Here is a 15,152-nt window from a genome sequence, read left to right as displayed (position 1 = left end):
TGCAAGCTGTTGTGACTGTGTTACTATTTGTATGTCTTCCTGGAATTATTCTTTTTTTTTCCAGATCCTGGCAAACAATCACTTTTGATAAACAGCCTGCATCTTTTATCAGAATAGTTGGAACTCACAATACAGCTAATGAGGTAAGGAACTTTTAAGAAAATCTATATTCTCCATGAATATGCAACAGTACTGCTTTTCATATCTTCCACCACAGCTGATAATACCTTCTCAAATACTTGCTTCTTTTTTTTGCTTTGGCAGTCTAGCAAGATAAGAATGAATACTCTTCTCCTTTGCATATTTGTGAACTGTTATCCATCTTCCCTCCAGCATTTAAGGGCTGTTGCCCATCTGGGGGATGTTTGAGGGGTTTTACAGACTAAGTACAGTGAAGTGTTTCTGGCGTTGGTCTTTTCACAATGCCATCAAACATTCCTACTGAGTTTGGTTTTAAATTAATTGTTCTTTTGATGAATGGTATAAACACTGTTTCAGTGCACTAGAGAAGGGTATATGGTCTCTGATTACTTGGCTTTATCACCATTATATTATCACCATTATGCTATGAAAAATCTCATTCTTCACAAGAAAATCTTACTTGCATAACATTATCTTCTAATTAATTTTCATATCTGGTGGATCAGCTAACCAGAAGTGGCCAAACCAGGAGATTTTTATTAAGTTCATGTTACACAGAAAATGTACATTTTGCTGTAACAGACCAAGTGCAATATCATCTTCTTTTTACCTGTGCTTCTGTCTTTTGTAAATGTTGTGTATTGTCTCAGATGAAGTCCAGATTTAACAGCTGACTTCTGTGAAATTATTTACAATATGTGCAGCTCAGGTGGCTCAGTTGGTAGTGAGTAAGACCCTTAATGGGAAGGTTGTGAGTTCAAGCCTGCAGTGGGCAGTAGTGTCTTCCCTACTCTAGTCGAGAAGTCTGTGGTGACAGGTTGGACTCGATGATCTTTGAGGTCCCTTCCAACCTTAGGAATACTGAAAGATGTGAATTTAAGAATAATATCTCAGTCTTTGTGAGATTAGGACTTTGTATGATGAGATTGAGAGGCACCAAAAGCTGCTGTTTCTGTGTGTATGCATGCATGTCTATGTCCCACACATGTAGCTCACCACAAAACATTGTACTTTCACACACAAGGAACTGCTTCATGCAGTACAAATTCAGTCTTAGTGAGTTCTTAGAAATACAGTCAGAAGCTGCTTCCAGAGTTGCACCTCTGTGAAGGAGGCCTTTCCCATTACTGACTTGTAGAGACAGTTGTCTTTGCTCTCGTGCCAGCTCTGTACGTTCTCATCTCTTTTTAAAAGAAGAATGAGAAGAATGTTTAAACTTAGTAAATCATCCTCCAAGAAGCATTACCTCCAACTTTTAATTCTCAAAGGTAGCTTTAAGTCATGAAGAGTAATGGGCTTTGAAACATAATTCTATTTTCAGATTGGTTACTCTTTCCAAGGAATTCATTATCCTGTGTAGTTATTTATATGGAGCACTGCATAACTGTAGTGAAGATCAGTATGTGCAAATTGAAGTTAGTGAGCTGCTGTGCAAGGTCTTTTCCTCTTTTGACATTAAAATCTGTAACCCAACACTAATTTATTTTTTTAATTTATAGTGTTTTTGCTAAAGCTTGTAGAAGAGGAACATTGTCAGCATGCACATATTTAATCACAAATTTTAGTATTCCAAAAAAGGCAGCGAGGTATTTTTCATATTTCAGCTGAAATAATAACAATGTAACCCAAGTCTTGGTTTGTTCTGGAGTCTAGCTAGTCTCTTCAGTAAAAACCTAAGCAACTTCCAGAATTACTTTTCCACAGCTGGTTGTATTTTCTGTCAAACCATCTATATTTCAAACCAAAGATGCTAATGACAGCATATTCTCATGAAGAAATTCTACTCTAAGAGGTACAAAAATACTTCCTGCTTGTCCTACCAACATGTACCTTTGAACTTTGAAGCACAATATGTGCTTTCCAAAGAAAGGAGTTTATTCTTTGGAGTTGAAAAATAATTTCCTTAAAATTTCTGTATTTTGTGAATTATTTCATATTTAAAATTAATCTTTTCCTGTGCTGTGTTTTCCAAGTTTTGAAAGACATGATGTTCACAGATATTTTTGACCTGGCATTGGAATATTTTTTGGTATGTTAGAACATGATAGAAGTGTTTTCTTAAGCATCTAGACATCCTACTTTTATACAGAAAAGAATTTATTTCCTTAGTGCTTTTCATCATTTGTTTGTCAGACAGGCTATCTGATATTTTGACTGCGTAAGTTTTATCTTGTTATTCCTCTTCTGTATTACAGACCTGGAAAGGGCACCTAGTTGCTAATGTGAGAGCTTTATCTTACAAATTGCTCCACCAGTGTAGATGTACTTGGCTTTCCTGCTTTGTGTGTTGGACCTTTCTGAAAATATCCACAAGAGGTGTAACATGCCATTGATCAGACAATGGTGCCTCTCTGCCTTGTGAGAGAAACACATGAAGGATTGGTGGTTTTAGTAGTGCTGTTCTGAAACACATAATTCAAATATTAGAATCAGCACATGACCTTAATTGGACTTCTCTGTCCTCTGCTTCTTTCACAAGCTGTATTCTCTGTATGATGAAGGGGCAGAGTAACTGAAAATAGTGTTGTAAATCCACAGGCTTGTGCCAGGTGCCAAGTCAAATATTTAAAACTTCAGTATGAAAGAATTGGTAACAATCAAAGTTAAAATTTAGGAATTGGGTACATCAGACTTTATAGACTAGTATTAATATCAGTGATATCATACTATATTTTAAAAAGCATGCATCACTATATAAAGAGAATTTTTACTTGAGAAACACTATCAGTATGGAATAGAATTAATAGAATAGAATTAACCAGGTTGGAAAAGACCTTTGAGATCAAGTCCAACCCTATCACCCAACACCATCTAATCAACTAAACCATGGCACCAAGTGCCCCATCCAGTCTACAGTAGAAATATAGAACCTTCTGATTGTGAGACCTCCATCCCATTAATTAGACTGTGCTGCCTTTCAGGGAAAGTAGAGGTGTGCTGATGAGATAAATCTGCTTTTCAGCAAGTCATAGAGTCATTAATATTGGAAAAAGCCTCTAAGATCATCAGGCTCAAGTCCTGATGCTGATAGGTGCAGCTGGAAAACTGACAATAGCTGTTATTTTTAAAATATGGGAATGGGATGAGTATAAAAGGAGTTTGTTGAGAAGTGTAGCTGAATGCAAAAATTGGTTTCTCAAGAGCTGTAACAGATGGAGAGAATTGATGCCACTGTAGAAATCAGTTCAGCTTAGAGAAAGAAGTCACCTGAAAAAATGCAGAGAAAAACCATTTTGTGCACATGTGTATGTGTGTGGGTACGGATGTAGATTTGTAATCTGTTCATGTGTGTCTATATAAAGGCATAGCAATGCATCTTTACGTGAGCATATATAGAAATACAGACATGCATCGTTATGTATCTGTATAAAAATCAGCAAGAATTCTTAACGCTGGAGAGGCAGAAGAAAATATAGTGGGGATAAAGAAAACCCAGGGACTGTGAATTTTTTTTTTCTTTTTTCATTTCATATATGCTGTCAGAATTTGAATTAACTAGCTGCCTCCTCAGAAAAGACCCAGGGGCTATTGCAGACATGTCATGTCATTGCAGGTGTCTGCTCAATGTGCACTTGAGCAGAGACAGTAAAAAAAAAAACAATAATAGGATTTTCAGTTGTATTGAAAAACTGAGAGAAAAATACAATATCCTCTAGTCTTGTATGAATATCTAGTATACCCATGTCTTGTATATGGTGTTTGATTTTGCCACATTAACTTGAAAGTGTCTGGGAAAGGGCAGGTGAGATTATAAAAAATTACCTTTGTTTGTGAGAAAAGCTTTAAAGACATGGTCTGCTTGCAAGAGGAATGATTTTAGATGTCACAAAAGCATACAGACTTAATTTTAAACAATAATTTTTAAATCAATTACTGTTTAAAATTAAGTTTTTGATACTCACCAAGCTTTAGCTGTAAAACTGCAATGCATGAGAAAATAGCAAACTTTAAATTGGTGTGAAAAGAATATTTATTTCTTTCGTATGTGACGAAGCTGTGCAATTTGTAGTAGTGAGAAATCATGTGGAAAGAAGTTTTGCAACCATTTTAAAGAGTTCCTCCCCCTTCTCCTCCCAGGCACTTCAAGAACAAGTAGAAGTAAGAGTAAGTAAAGTAGAAAATAATTTGGAAAAAATGCTTAAAGCGATGGTCCTCTTACTCTAAGATACAGACACCTGTACAGTGGTCCCAGGTATTGTTTGAAACAACAGAAAATTGTCACTGTTTGAAATGGAATATTTCATCTGATGAAGCAGCAGCCTCCTTGGACACTCTGAATGCCTCTCTACATACTCCAGGATATGTATTACTATTACAACAGAGGGCAATCTTGAAATAGAATCATACTGGTAATGATTTAAATTTCATTTCGAGTGTGTGGACATTTGGTCTTTTGAGGAAGTAATTAGATCATAAGATATGTTTAAGACAGTTACTATAATTGTCGTTGTCGTCCAATAGCATGTAGTAGATATTTATGCTACTTGGCAAAGAAAAAAATCATTTACAAATCTCTTTTGCTTTGGAACCATCTTTCTTATTCCTAGTTCCATAAGTAAAAGTTGGTATAATTTGAGGGCTGCCTTTTGTGCCACTTGTGTTATTTAATATTTATGGCCTGTGGACAGATGCTTTTAACCTCATGGTGAAACATTCTAATTTGACTAAGTACTTTGGCACTGATCTGGCCTGCATACTTCCATGTAGACTTCATCTTATTTTGATCATGCTTTTGTCAGCATTTAGTTGTTTTGATTTATCTCCCTTTTTTTTTTATTCTCTCCAGGTGTTTCACTGTGTGCATTTTGAGTGCCCAGCACAGAACAGTACCCACAAGGATGAAAATAGTAAGGAAGTGGCAACAACAGAGTTGGGTGGACAACAGCTTGGTTCTCGTCCTGTTCGAGCTGCAAGCACTAGTTCCCTGCATTCCCCTCCTGGATCCACCTCACGTTCCCATACTCACTAACCATAAAGGAGTCTGAAGGAGAACCTTCGCAGCCCCGCTGACGTTATATGAAACTATTCAGAACCTTCTTGTACTGGCACCTTTGCTTTCATTGTGAACAAAGGAGACCATGTCTGAAATCTGGAAATGCTGAAATGGAAAAGGCTTTTCCCATGGAAAAGGCTGCTTCACTCTCCTCAATTTGTTCAAATCAGGCTGGTCTCCAAGGGGTGAAAAAATAGGTCTTCAATCTTCATCAAGTACCCCATTAACACCCTACCTCTCTATTCTAACCAAGGCAACAAGAATGGAAGGAAATAAAAGGCAGAGCTACAGTGGAAATCTAAAATGATTTAAGCAGAATGGAAGGCATATGAAATAAGTATTTGTTCCCTGAAGGCTTCCATTAGCAAAGAAAATGTTTATGGAACACACCGGTCCAGAATATATGTTGTTCTTTAAAGTTATTCTTCATTCATGTTCCTTTGTAACTAGTAATCTGTTTTCTAAATTGTTTTGACTCTGTATTCCATTTTGTCTTTTATTTTTGGTTGTTGCAAGTGCTGTGCAGTAGATTAAGGAAGTATCAAGCATATTTACCTGCTGAGATGCAAATTCCCTCGTTCATCAGTGGATGCTATATTAATCTTGACCTTATTTGTCTTTTCAAAGTACAAAATTGTCATTTCTTATACTCAAAAAGGAAATTCCTAAATCGAGCATCCACCTGGAAGCCAAACATGTTTTTTTCACACCTAAAGATGATTACTTAAAATTTACCTATATTTCTAGGAAAGCTTTCAAGAGATCATCAAAAACTGTTAGGTTTAGAAAAGTGGAACAGCATCTGGTTGCTGACAGGTAGTTAAAGAATTTGCAGATTCTTGTTTTTTTCCAAAGAGGTGAAAAAAAAGTTCTGCAGTCTGGAGCCAAAATCTCAAAGGCTGTCTGTGCATACAGTTTTTTTCATAATCTTCTGAAAATATGGTGCATTTACATTGCATTGTAAATGATCTGTCTTTTACTTCACAGTCACAGAATTCACTGCCTATGTCTGTCTGTGTTACATTGCCTGCTACTTTGCTTACTCTAAGTGTTTCCACACTAAGGATGCTGCAGTTTCTTACTTTCCATATCTGTGTGACTTTTGGGAAGAGCTCTGTGTTGGTCTCTCAGCATGTGATAAAGCAGTTTTGTATTAAGACAAATGCTGATGTAATTGGCAAAATTGATTAGGAGAGGGTTCTTACTCCTCATGAAGTATATAATATTGGAAATGTCAGCTATTCTGTTTCATGCACTTGGAATTTCCTGTGGTGACAAATAGTCATGTCAGAAGAAAACAGAGCTAGTGTAGGATAAATACATTTTTCCTTTGCATAACTATAGTGATAAAATGAGTTATATCAACATAGCAAATAGTATGTTAATTTATCATGCTATTAATTTGAAAGAATTTCCCTGTTGGATACTGGTTGTGATAAAAACAGGAAGAAACATAATGAGTGGTAGCAATGCATCAGTAGAAATTTCAAAGCAGAAAAGCTTCATTTCTCTTGTTTCAAATAAAATTTATTAAGCATTGTCAATAATATTATAGTGTATTTCATTGCCAGATTGCAGTTGAATTCTGACATCTCCATACAGCCCCCTCCCTTCCCACTACTGTCTTCTGACTTGTGAATATCTCTTGGTGAAGATGCATGCCCATCACGTTATATATAGCTTATAATATGTGCCACAGCTGCCTCAGTCTGGAGTTCTGAGGCAGGATACTGCTTATGCTTGTACAACACCTAGTCTGGGATGCTGATTACCTTATGACTTAACAGCCTTTATGAGCATGAATTGAGACCAGCTTCCAGGGGCACAACTCTTGTCTAAGTATAGGTACAAAAAGTTAACTTTTTTTCTTTTTTTTTTTTTTCCTTTGAAAAGTAAAAGCAGAAAACTTTTCTATTGTGGTTGTAATCCATGCCTTCCGTGTCACTGGTGGCATTTGCAGTTTGATCAAACAGGTTTGCTTTTCTGTAGCTGTGGATAATCAAAGGGCAACTTCCTAGCTGTTAGTCTTCAGGAGTCACCATTGAAGAGAATGCTTAAAAATTTATATTTTTAAGTGTGCCAGCTGTTCTGAGTCTAGGCTTTCAGAGAAAGAACAAGATTTTCAATTTGTAATCTTTGATGTGCACAATTATTTTTTATACAGATAGGTCTTGAAGATTGCAAAGATCTACTGCAAATCTTTTTTGATCTTGGCCTGTGACTGTTGAACAGAAATGTCTGTTTATTTCCCATGACATTCTCTCTGTGCCAAGAATCTGAATGAAGAGATCTGAGAGATTCCCAAAGCAAAAACTATCAGCTCCTATAGACCCTCTTATTTCCCCACCTCTGAAAATCGAACAAAACAAGAACAGCTTTGCATTGTCCCCACAGGTGAATAGAAATTTTTAGTATTAGGCTGGTTCTCAGTCTTTATTTTCTCCTGTTACAGTTACTCACAGAACCTGTCACTGAGGTGAGTCCAGTGTGATCATGGAGCTCCCAGACTTTTAAGACAAGCCCTGCTACAAGTTCACATTTTCTAATGGAAACCCTTTATCTTCTCACACAATGAAGTAATGCTGAAATATTTAAGGGACCTGAACTCTGCTTGATCTTCTAATGCTACTCATCAAAAACACCCCTGATGCCATAGGTGTCTATCTCAAACATTGTCTTAGCAATGTAATACTAGTGACAAAGGAAGACATGACACAGTGATTTGCATTTTGGTGTGAATGTTCTCCTTTCTAATTTATTGTCTGTGTTTGTTGACTTCCAATTTCTGATGTAGTTCCTGCATATTATTCTGATTTATTTTTTTTTCTTTCAGCAGGAGTATGTTATGCCCTTAGAGCTTAATATCAGGGTTTATCAGTGATGGAATACAATACTTATTCAGAACTATGTTACCACTTACTCATATTTTATTTACAGCAGAGGGAGAGCAGAACTGACCAAGGTGTTCTTCCTTGTTGGAAACTCTAAAATAGACCTGTTGTGAGATGCCTGCAGTGGAACTAACTGTATTGTCACTTTTGAGCCATTACTGTTATTTAGACCTTTAGTATCTTTTAAGTTCCCCAGGCTTCATTTTCTCAGGTGTTTTTTTTCCATAGGTGAATTCAGTCTTAGGCTCAACTCACATGGAGCTCAACAAAGCTCTTTCTAAAGTCTATTTAATTAACTTAATCCAAATGCACTTAAAGTACTACTTTTTTATTCACAGAAATGCACAGCCAAATATCAATTCCTTAAAACTAATTTATCCAGGAAAATTAATTTCTGAAGAGCACAAAAATTGTGCAACTCTGATTTCAGCCCACTGCAAATCAGCTCTAAACCAAGTTCAAACAGCATGTTTAATGGAATTACAGTGAAAGAAGTTAATCCAAGTGTAATGTAAGAAACAATATGGAGGAAGAATCACCAATTTTATTAGAGAAGAAAATGTTCTTCATTGCAGCTTTTCTCTTTCAAAGCCCCATTTCTCAGTATTGCTGAAAAAATCAAATTCATTTAATTAATCTTCATCTTTACTAATGGTAACATGAGAGAATTTTCAGTTTTGTATTTGACTTGATGTGAGTTGGTTTCCATGTAAAGGATATCTATAATTCTTCCACTCTAAGTAAATTGTTTTCCAGCCAAATGCATGCCAGCTTCCACTCATTATTCATCAATGTTTTGTACATCTAAAATCATTGTGAGAAATGAGAAGGCAGTTAATGCCATTCTTGTCTGTGGTGTATTGGTTGTTCTGGTTATACAGTGATGCCTACTCAGAGAATAAGGAATAGCAGCTTAGATGTGATTTCACAGAAAGTAGCCATGTTATGCCCTGCATTTCTCCATGGAAGTATTAACTGGCTTATATTTTGGTGGGTGTTAATATACTGTCAGATGGACAAGTGAATGCATTGGTAGTTTTGTATTTGTGGCTGGAGTACTCAACAAATAATCAAAGCCAGTAAGACTTAATGTACTTAAGAGTGAGCATTTAGGTTTGTATGTCATATCGGCTGCTAGGGGACTAAAGCAGGCTTCAGAAATAGAGTTTGTAGATCCCAGAGGGTGCTTGGGGCCTGATTCTAGTCCTCATCTCTCAGTTAATGGTGTCTTTAGGTTAGAATCCTTAGTTCATAAAATCATAGAATTGTTTTGGTTGGAAGAGACCTTAAAGATCGTCAGGTCCAGCCATTAACCCAGCACTGCCAAGTCACCTCTAAATCATGTTCCTCAGCACCACATCACATCTTTTAAATACCTCCAGGGATTGTGATTCTACCACTTCCCTAAGCAGCTTGTTCCAGTGCTTTATAACCCTTCCTATTGAAGAAATTTTTCCTAATGTCCAATCTAATCCTCACTGGCACAGTTTGAGGTTGTTTCCTCTTGTCCTATTGCTTATTCCTAGGGAGAACTGACTTACCCCCACCTCTCTACAACCTTCTATCAGGTACATGTCTCCCCTGAGCCTCCTTGTCTCCAGACTGAACAACCCCAGTTACCTCAGCTATTCTTCGCAAGACTTGTTCTCTAGGCCCCTCACCAGCTTTGTTGCTCTGAACTGATTTTTGTCATTTTAAGTTGTATTAGTTAACACAGGTATATACAGAAGCTTCACAAAGCTTTCTTCAGGATACATTTAAAAATAAAAAATACAAAATCCTGAGTCGAGTAAGTAGTAGCTAATTATATTACTTCAATTTAGAGGAGGTCTAAAGCTCCAAAACTCAAAAAAAAAGTCTTTGCAGGAAGGTGTGAAATGCTACTGTTGTGGTGTGGCAGGATGCTAATTCTTTTGCTGAACTCTGGTGTGTTAAATTAAAAGTATACATGTCTAATCGAGGTGAGCCAGGTCCAAAGCTGGGTTTTGCCCAATCATGAAGTATTTGCAATTTGGTTGTAGTGAGGTCTATGAAAGTAAATGCTCATCTCAAAGACGGGCTGGAGTCCAAAGAACACACTTATATTCCTCCTGGCAACCTTGTATGCTGTGGCTTGCATTGTTTCTGTTAGTGCTGTGGTTTAGTTAATTAGGTAGGGTTGAATGATCAGTTGGACTTGATGATCTTGGCAGCCTCTTCCAACCTGGCTGATTCTGTGATTCTGATTCTGTGCTTACAGAATGAGCCTTTATATGATTTGTTAATGGCTCAGAAAAGCCTTCAGGCTTTTATTTGGCCCTTCGCAAACTTCCATTGCTAAGCTTTGGCTGAGGTGATGTTAAAGTCCCACCCATATTCCATGACAGAATCTAAAGCCCCTGTTACAAACTACAGTGTAATACAAGGAAAGGGCAGGTGTTTGTCATTTACCAATAGACGAACTGCCAGTACCTCTGTCTGCATACCAGTTCTATGATGCTGTAGGTGTTTAATTACTATGATAGCTACAGATGGTGGAAGGAAATGGGGAATCAGCTCCACACACTCTTAACATTATACCTTACCTGGTGACTCCTGAAACAAAGTGATTGTGCCCCTGTACTCAGCACTGGTGAGGCCACACCTTGAATACTGTGTTCACTTTTGAGGCCCCTCACTACAAGAAGGACATGGAGTTGCTGGAGCATGTCCAGAGAAGGGAAACAAAACTGGTAAAGAGTCTAGAGAACAGGTCTTATGAGGAGTGGCTGGGGGAACTGGGATGGTTTAGTCTGGAGAAGAAGAGTCTGAGCGGAGACCACATAGGTCTCTATAACTACATGAAAGGAGGTTGGTAGTGAGGTGGGGGTTGGCCTCCTCTCTCTAGTATCAGCTGATAGGGCAAAAGGAAATGGCCTGAAATTATGCCAGGGGAGGTTTAGATTGGATGTTAGGAAAATTTTCTTTACAGAAAGAGTGGTCAGGCATTGTAATAAGTTGCCCAGGGAGCTGGTGAAGTCACTGTCCCTGGAGTGAAGCATACAGATATGATACTTAGAGACATAATTTAATGTCCATGGGGGTGTTAGGTCAACGGTTGGACTCAATGATCTTGGAGGTCTTTTCCAACCAAAACAATTCCATGATTCTATCAAATAAGGAGGGCAGTATTACTGTTCAGGGTTTGTGTCTAAAGCTATGTGCCATGTAATCCAGGTGAATAGTAGCTGTCATGGCTTCTTTCTGTAGAGGAAGCAGGGAACTCACCAAAAATCACTCATTTCCTATGTATCATTTTTGGGCTACATCACTTACTGGTTGCATCTGCACTCCTGAGCTATAGTCAATGGTGAGTTATGGTTTATACTTAGAATCCAATGCATGTGTTTAACAGAAGATGTTAAGTAGTTTTTGCATTTACATAAATATTTTAGATTGTGCTTTAGAAGCATGGTCAGGCCACAGAATGGTTATTTTTTGGAATCTTCTACAGCTATTTTTTGGGTATTTTTGATATTCTCAGCTGCCGAAGGATAGTAGAATTCATCACAGGAACTTTTCATAGAGGTTTGTCGGGCTGAGAAACAGCCTTTGAAACAATCACAGCAGGTTCATTGCTGAAGAATGGGGGTGGGTTTCTACTGCTTTCTGCAGGCCAGAACCCCATTTGAATCCTCTATAAGTTTGTGCCACTTTTAATAAAAAGAGCAATGGTGTTGCAGGATTTGGAGCCGCACGATTTCAGGAATTACATTATTTACTACTTACCCATTTTGAGAGGTGAATACTTGGGGTGAATGTTTCTGTGTGATATTCATGGAACTTAAATGATTAGATTGGAATCATCACATAACAAGGTGGAGTTGCAAGTAGCCATGTAGAGGGAAGGCTGGTAGGGAGTTACAACTGTGCATCTGTGTGCGCAGAGATCAGAAAATGGATGTGCAGCTGGAGCTGAAGTGGTGGTTTGCAAAGATGTGTTTCTACATGGCCACCTGGCTGTTTTAATTTAGGGAGTTTTGTTAAGGAATCTATGGCTCATCTGAATGTGAACACTGGAAAAAAAGAGGAAGAGAATGTAGGATGCAAGGCTCTAATGTTTTTTAAGGGAAGAGGAACAGGAAGGTAGGATTCCTTTTACTTTTTCCTCCATGCTTCCTGCCATCTGCCTGTTAGTGACTTTTCCTTCTTATCTAGCACCATATCACCATTGCTGTGGCTTTTCCTGCAACCTTCCTCCAAATTGTGATACATTTCTTTTTTTAATTTATTTTAGTTTGGTTTGTCATATGCTGAATAAAATATCCTCATCCCTCTTCACTGAAATGAGACTTGACTGGACTGTCAAATACTAGCCATGGGGTTTAGTTGATTAGGTAGTGTTGGCTGATGGGTTGGACTTGATGATCTCGAAGGTCTTTTCCAACCTGGTTTATTCTACTCTACTCTACTCTACTCTACTCTACTCTACTCTACTCTACTCTACTCTACTCTACTCTACTCTACTCTACTCCTATTTAAATGTGGCTGTCTGTGCTTATGGGAAATGCCAGCCCTTTTGGAGCTTGGACTTCCATAATATTTGCAAACTATTTGCTACCATTAAGTGAAAAATCAACAAGAGGGGGTTTCTGTGGACTTCAGTAGTAGATCAGACTTTGTGCAGGCTTGTCTAAGTTAAGTTTAAATATAAACTTAAATAATTTTCACTGTGATGGACCAGATAACACACTCAGTTTGAAAGTTGTGCATTGCTCATTGCATTGCTTTCTAAATAAACTGCATCGTCAAAAGTGAACTTCGAAAGAATTTGTAACTCCTCAGCATTTCTGTGTGAAGCCATGGCAGCTGTCTGGAGATTCAAACATGGCACTGAGCACATGGACTCATTTTGAGAAGTATAGCATTATTTCACAATCCAGTGCCCATGGCTATTAACCTTGTCCAATATCTTGTAAAACTTCCTTTCCTTTCTGCTTTGCTCAATTTGATTATTATCATTGGTTTTCTTTCTGGAGTGGATGTTAATGTTGTTCCTTCAAAGATCATAAATTAAATATGAAGAGCCAGGCTAAAGAGAAGTTAAGCTTTAAATGGACTTTTTCACTCATTTGTGTCAGTGCTTATCTTTCTTGACACACAGTGGTTTAAAACCATGTAGTTACTCTCCCCTTCTCTGTGTCAGTTGTCATATCTTGCTAGTTTTGTGCTTTAAGTCTCTTCCCTTCTTTCTTGTACTTCCTAAATGTAGAGTGGTTCTAAACTACCTCAGAACTTACTGTGAGCAGGTACAAATTTCAGCTTAAGTTTTCAGGCTTTATCATAGTCTTTGAATGCTCTTTAAGTGCATAGATATGTAGTGAAATCAGCCTACCAGACCCTGATGGCTTTTTCTGGAGCAGTGCTTCAAGTGAAATGTGTAACTGAGATGAATTCACATCCATATCCATTCAGGCTCATACCAATACCTCTTTCCAGCATAACTTCTCAGGAGTACAGCTTCTAATATGGGAAGTGTTTCACATTTCTGGTCTCAGCTCTTTGAAGGAACATCATAACGCCTGCACTGGATTGTTTTCACCACTCTTGTTCTGTGACAACATCAAAAATGGTGTCATCAGACTTCCATTCCCGGCTGTTAGCTGGAGGTGTGCTATTGCATTAGATTGTGCTCATCATATGAGAATAAACCTACATGGCATTTTCTGGTGACCTTGATACCATTTTATACTCCAACGGGTATACATTGCCAACAGTTTGGGCTAACTAGTTTCAGGTAGACTGATAGTTGCGGATTGTGCTGCAGTGATCCAATCAATGACTTTGGGAATTGTCTGGTTTTGTAAGTTCCCCATTGAACAACCCAGCAAACCTTGTTAGTACTGATATCCTTTTCACCAGCAGACGTGCACATCATCAAACAAGCATTTTGTAACGTGGAATTTTCTATGACCATCTAGAAGCAGCAGTGTCGCATTTAGATCCTTAGTAACAAAGTGTGTATTTGTAATGAAAGTTATACTGTTAGTAAATTGCTATAAGCTATTCTGTGCATGCTCTAGCATTGTATTAACGGTTTGTATTAGCAGCTGATAAGCAGGGGGTTCAGGAGAGCAAAGAAAGCTGGCTCTGGATTTCTTTTAAGAGTTTCAAAGAGCTACAAAACTCACCAGAATGGATGCAGGACCAGACAATGCTCAAAGCAAATAATAAAGCTAAACTATTGTGCTCTGTATTTATGTCTTTGGGGATTTTCCTTTAAAGTATTTAACTTCACAGGAAAATACAGAATATATTTAAAATAGTGAGAATTGGAAATGCACCTTTTCAAGAAAGAGAGGGATGTGATTTGAGAAATAAAGTGATCTTTTGTGTTTAACTGCTTGTCTGTAGTTTTATTTTAAAAACCAAACAAAAACCCAAACCTGCCTGCTGCTGCTCATACACTGAACGTGCAAATGAAGGAGTTTTGGCAGAACTGGATTGATTTTCCAGCATGGCAAGGAAATTAATGTTATCATCATCAATGATGTATTGATGAATAATGACAGAATTTTTATGTCAACATAGAAAACACCAGTGATTTTCACAGTAACTTTTCAGGCCAGTGGGCATCCATGAAGCTACTGAGAATGTTAGTGTGCTGGTTTGAGCTTTACCAGGAGTCTAAAAGTAAATTCACAAAAGAAATAGTCTGGAATTGGTTTGGAAGTAAAAGGGTTTGTAAGGGTTTGGAAGTAAAAGGTTTGGAAGTAAAAGGGAAGTAAAAGGGTATATCAATAACAGGAAGGGTTTACAAAGGTAAGAGATAAGGATAAATGGGAAAATACACAAAACCAAGCCTGGATGGCCTTGTATTCCCTGGATTTAAGTGGATTCAGTTCTTAGAAAGCATGTATGCAGCTTGGAAAATAGGCCTCAACCACGTGGTCAGTGCAGGAAGCAGCTGCAGCAGCAGAGGGTCTCTCTTGAGCAGGCGAGGCAAGGAAAGAGAGAGCAGTAAAAGATGTCCACCCTTTTTATAGGCTTGCTGGACAGGAAGGGAGAGTGGAATAGACCACTTTTGACACAGGCGACCCCTCCTCCTGGGAGGGGGAAAACCAAGCCTCTCTCTGCCCACCAGGATCAAGTTTCTTTTGTCCACCTGG

At 37.9% G+C, this 15,152-nt stretch overlaps 1 protein-coding gene across 3 annotated transcripts in view; it reads left to right on the top strand.

The window, feature by feature from the left end:
- BTBD9 (BTB domain containing 9) overlaps positions 1–14,383 on the top strand; it is a 142,942-nt gene extending 128,559 nt beyond the window's left edge. For 2 of the 3 annotated variants that reach the window (XM_068157500.1, XM_068157508.1), the window contains exons 11-13: positions 65–143; positions 4,219–4,245; positions 4,928–14,383. In XM_068157500.1, coding sequence (XP_068013601.1) covers positions 65–143; positions 4,219–4,245; positions 4,928–5,110 — 289 coding nt within the window. In that variant the 3' untranslated portion in view covers positions 5,111–14,383. The remainder of the gene's footprint in view (positions 1–64; positions 144–4,218; positions 4,246–4,927) is intronic. The other variant, XM_068157517.1, reaches the window with a different exon arrangement.
- The last annotated feature ends 769 nt before the right edge of the window (positions 14,384–15,152 follow it).

The sequence above is a fragment of the Melanerpes formicivorus genome, unplaced genomic scaffold, assembly GCF_026170545.1.
Source record: "Melanerpes formicivorus ecotype bairdi unplaced genomic scaffold, bMelFor1.0.p_v2 SCAF_2, whole genome shotgun sequence".
In the NCBI taxonomy this organism is placed as follows: Eukaryota; Metazoa; Chordata; class Aves; order Piciformes; family Picidae; genus Melanerpes; species Melanerpes formicivorus.
This window is presented reverse-complemented; position numbering and strand designations above follow the sequence as displayed.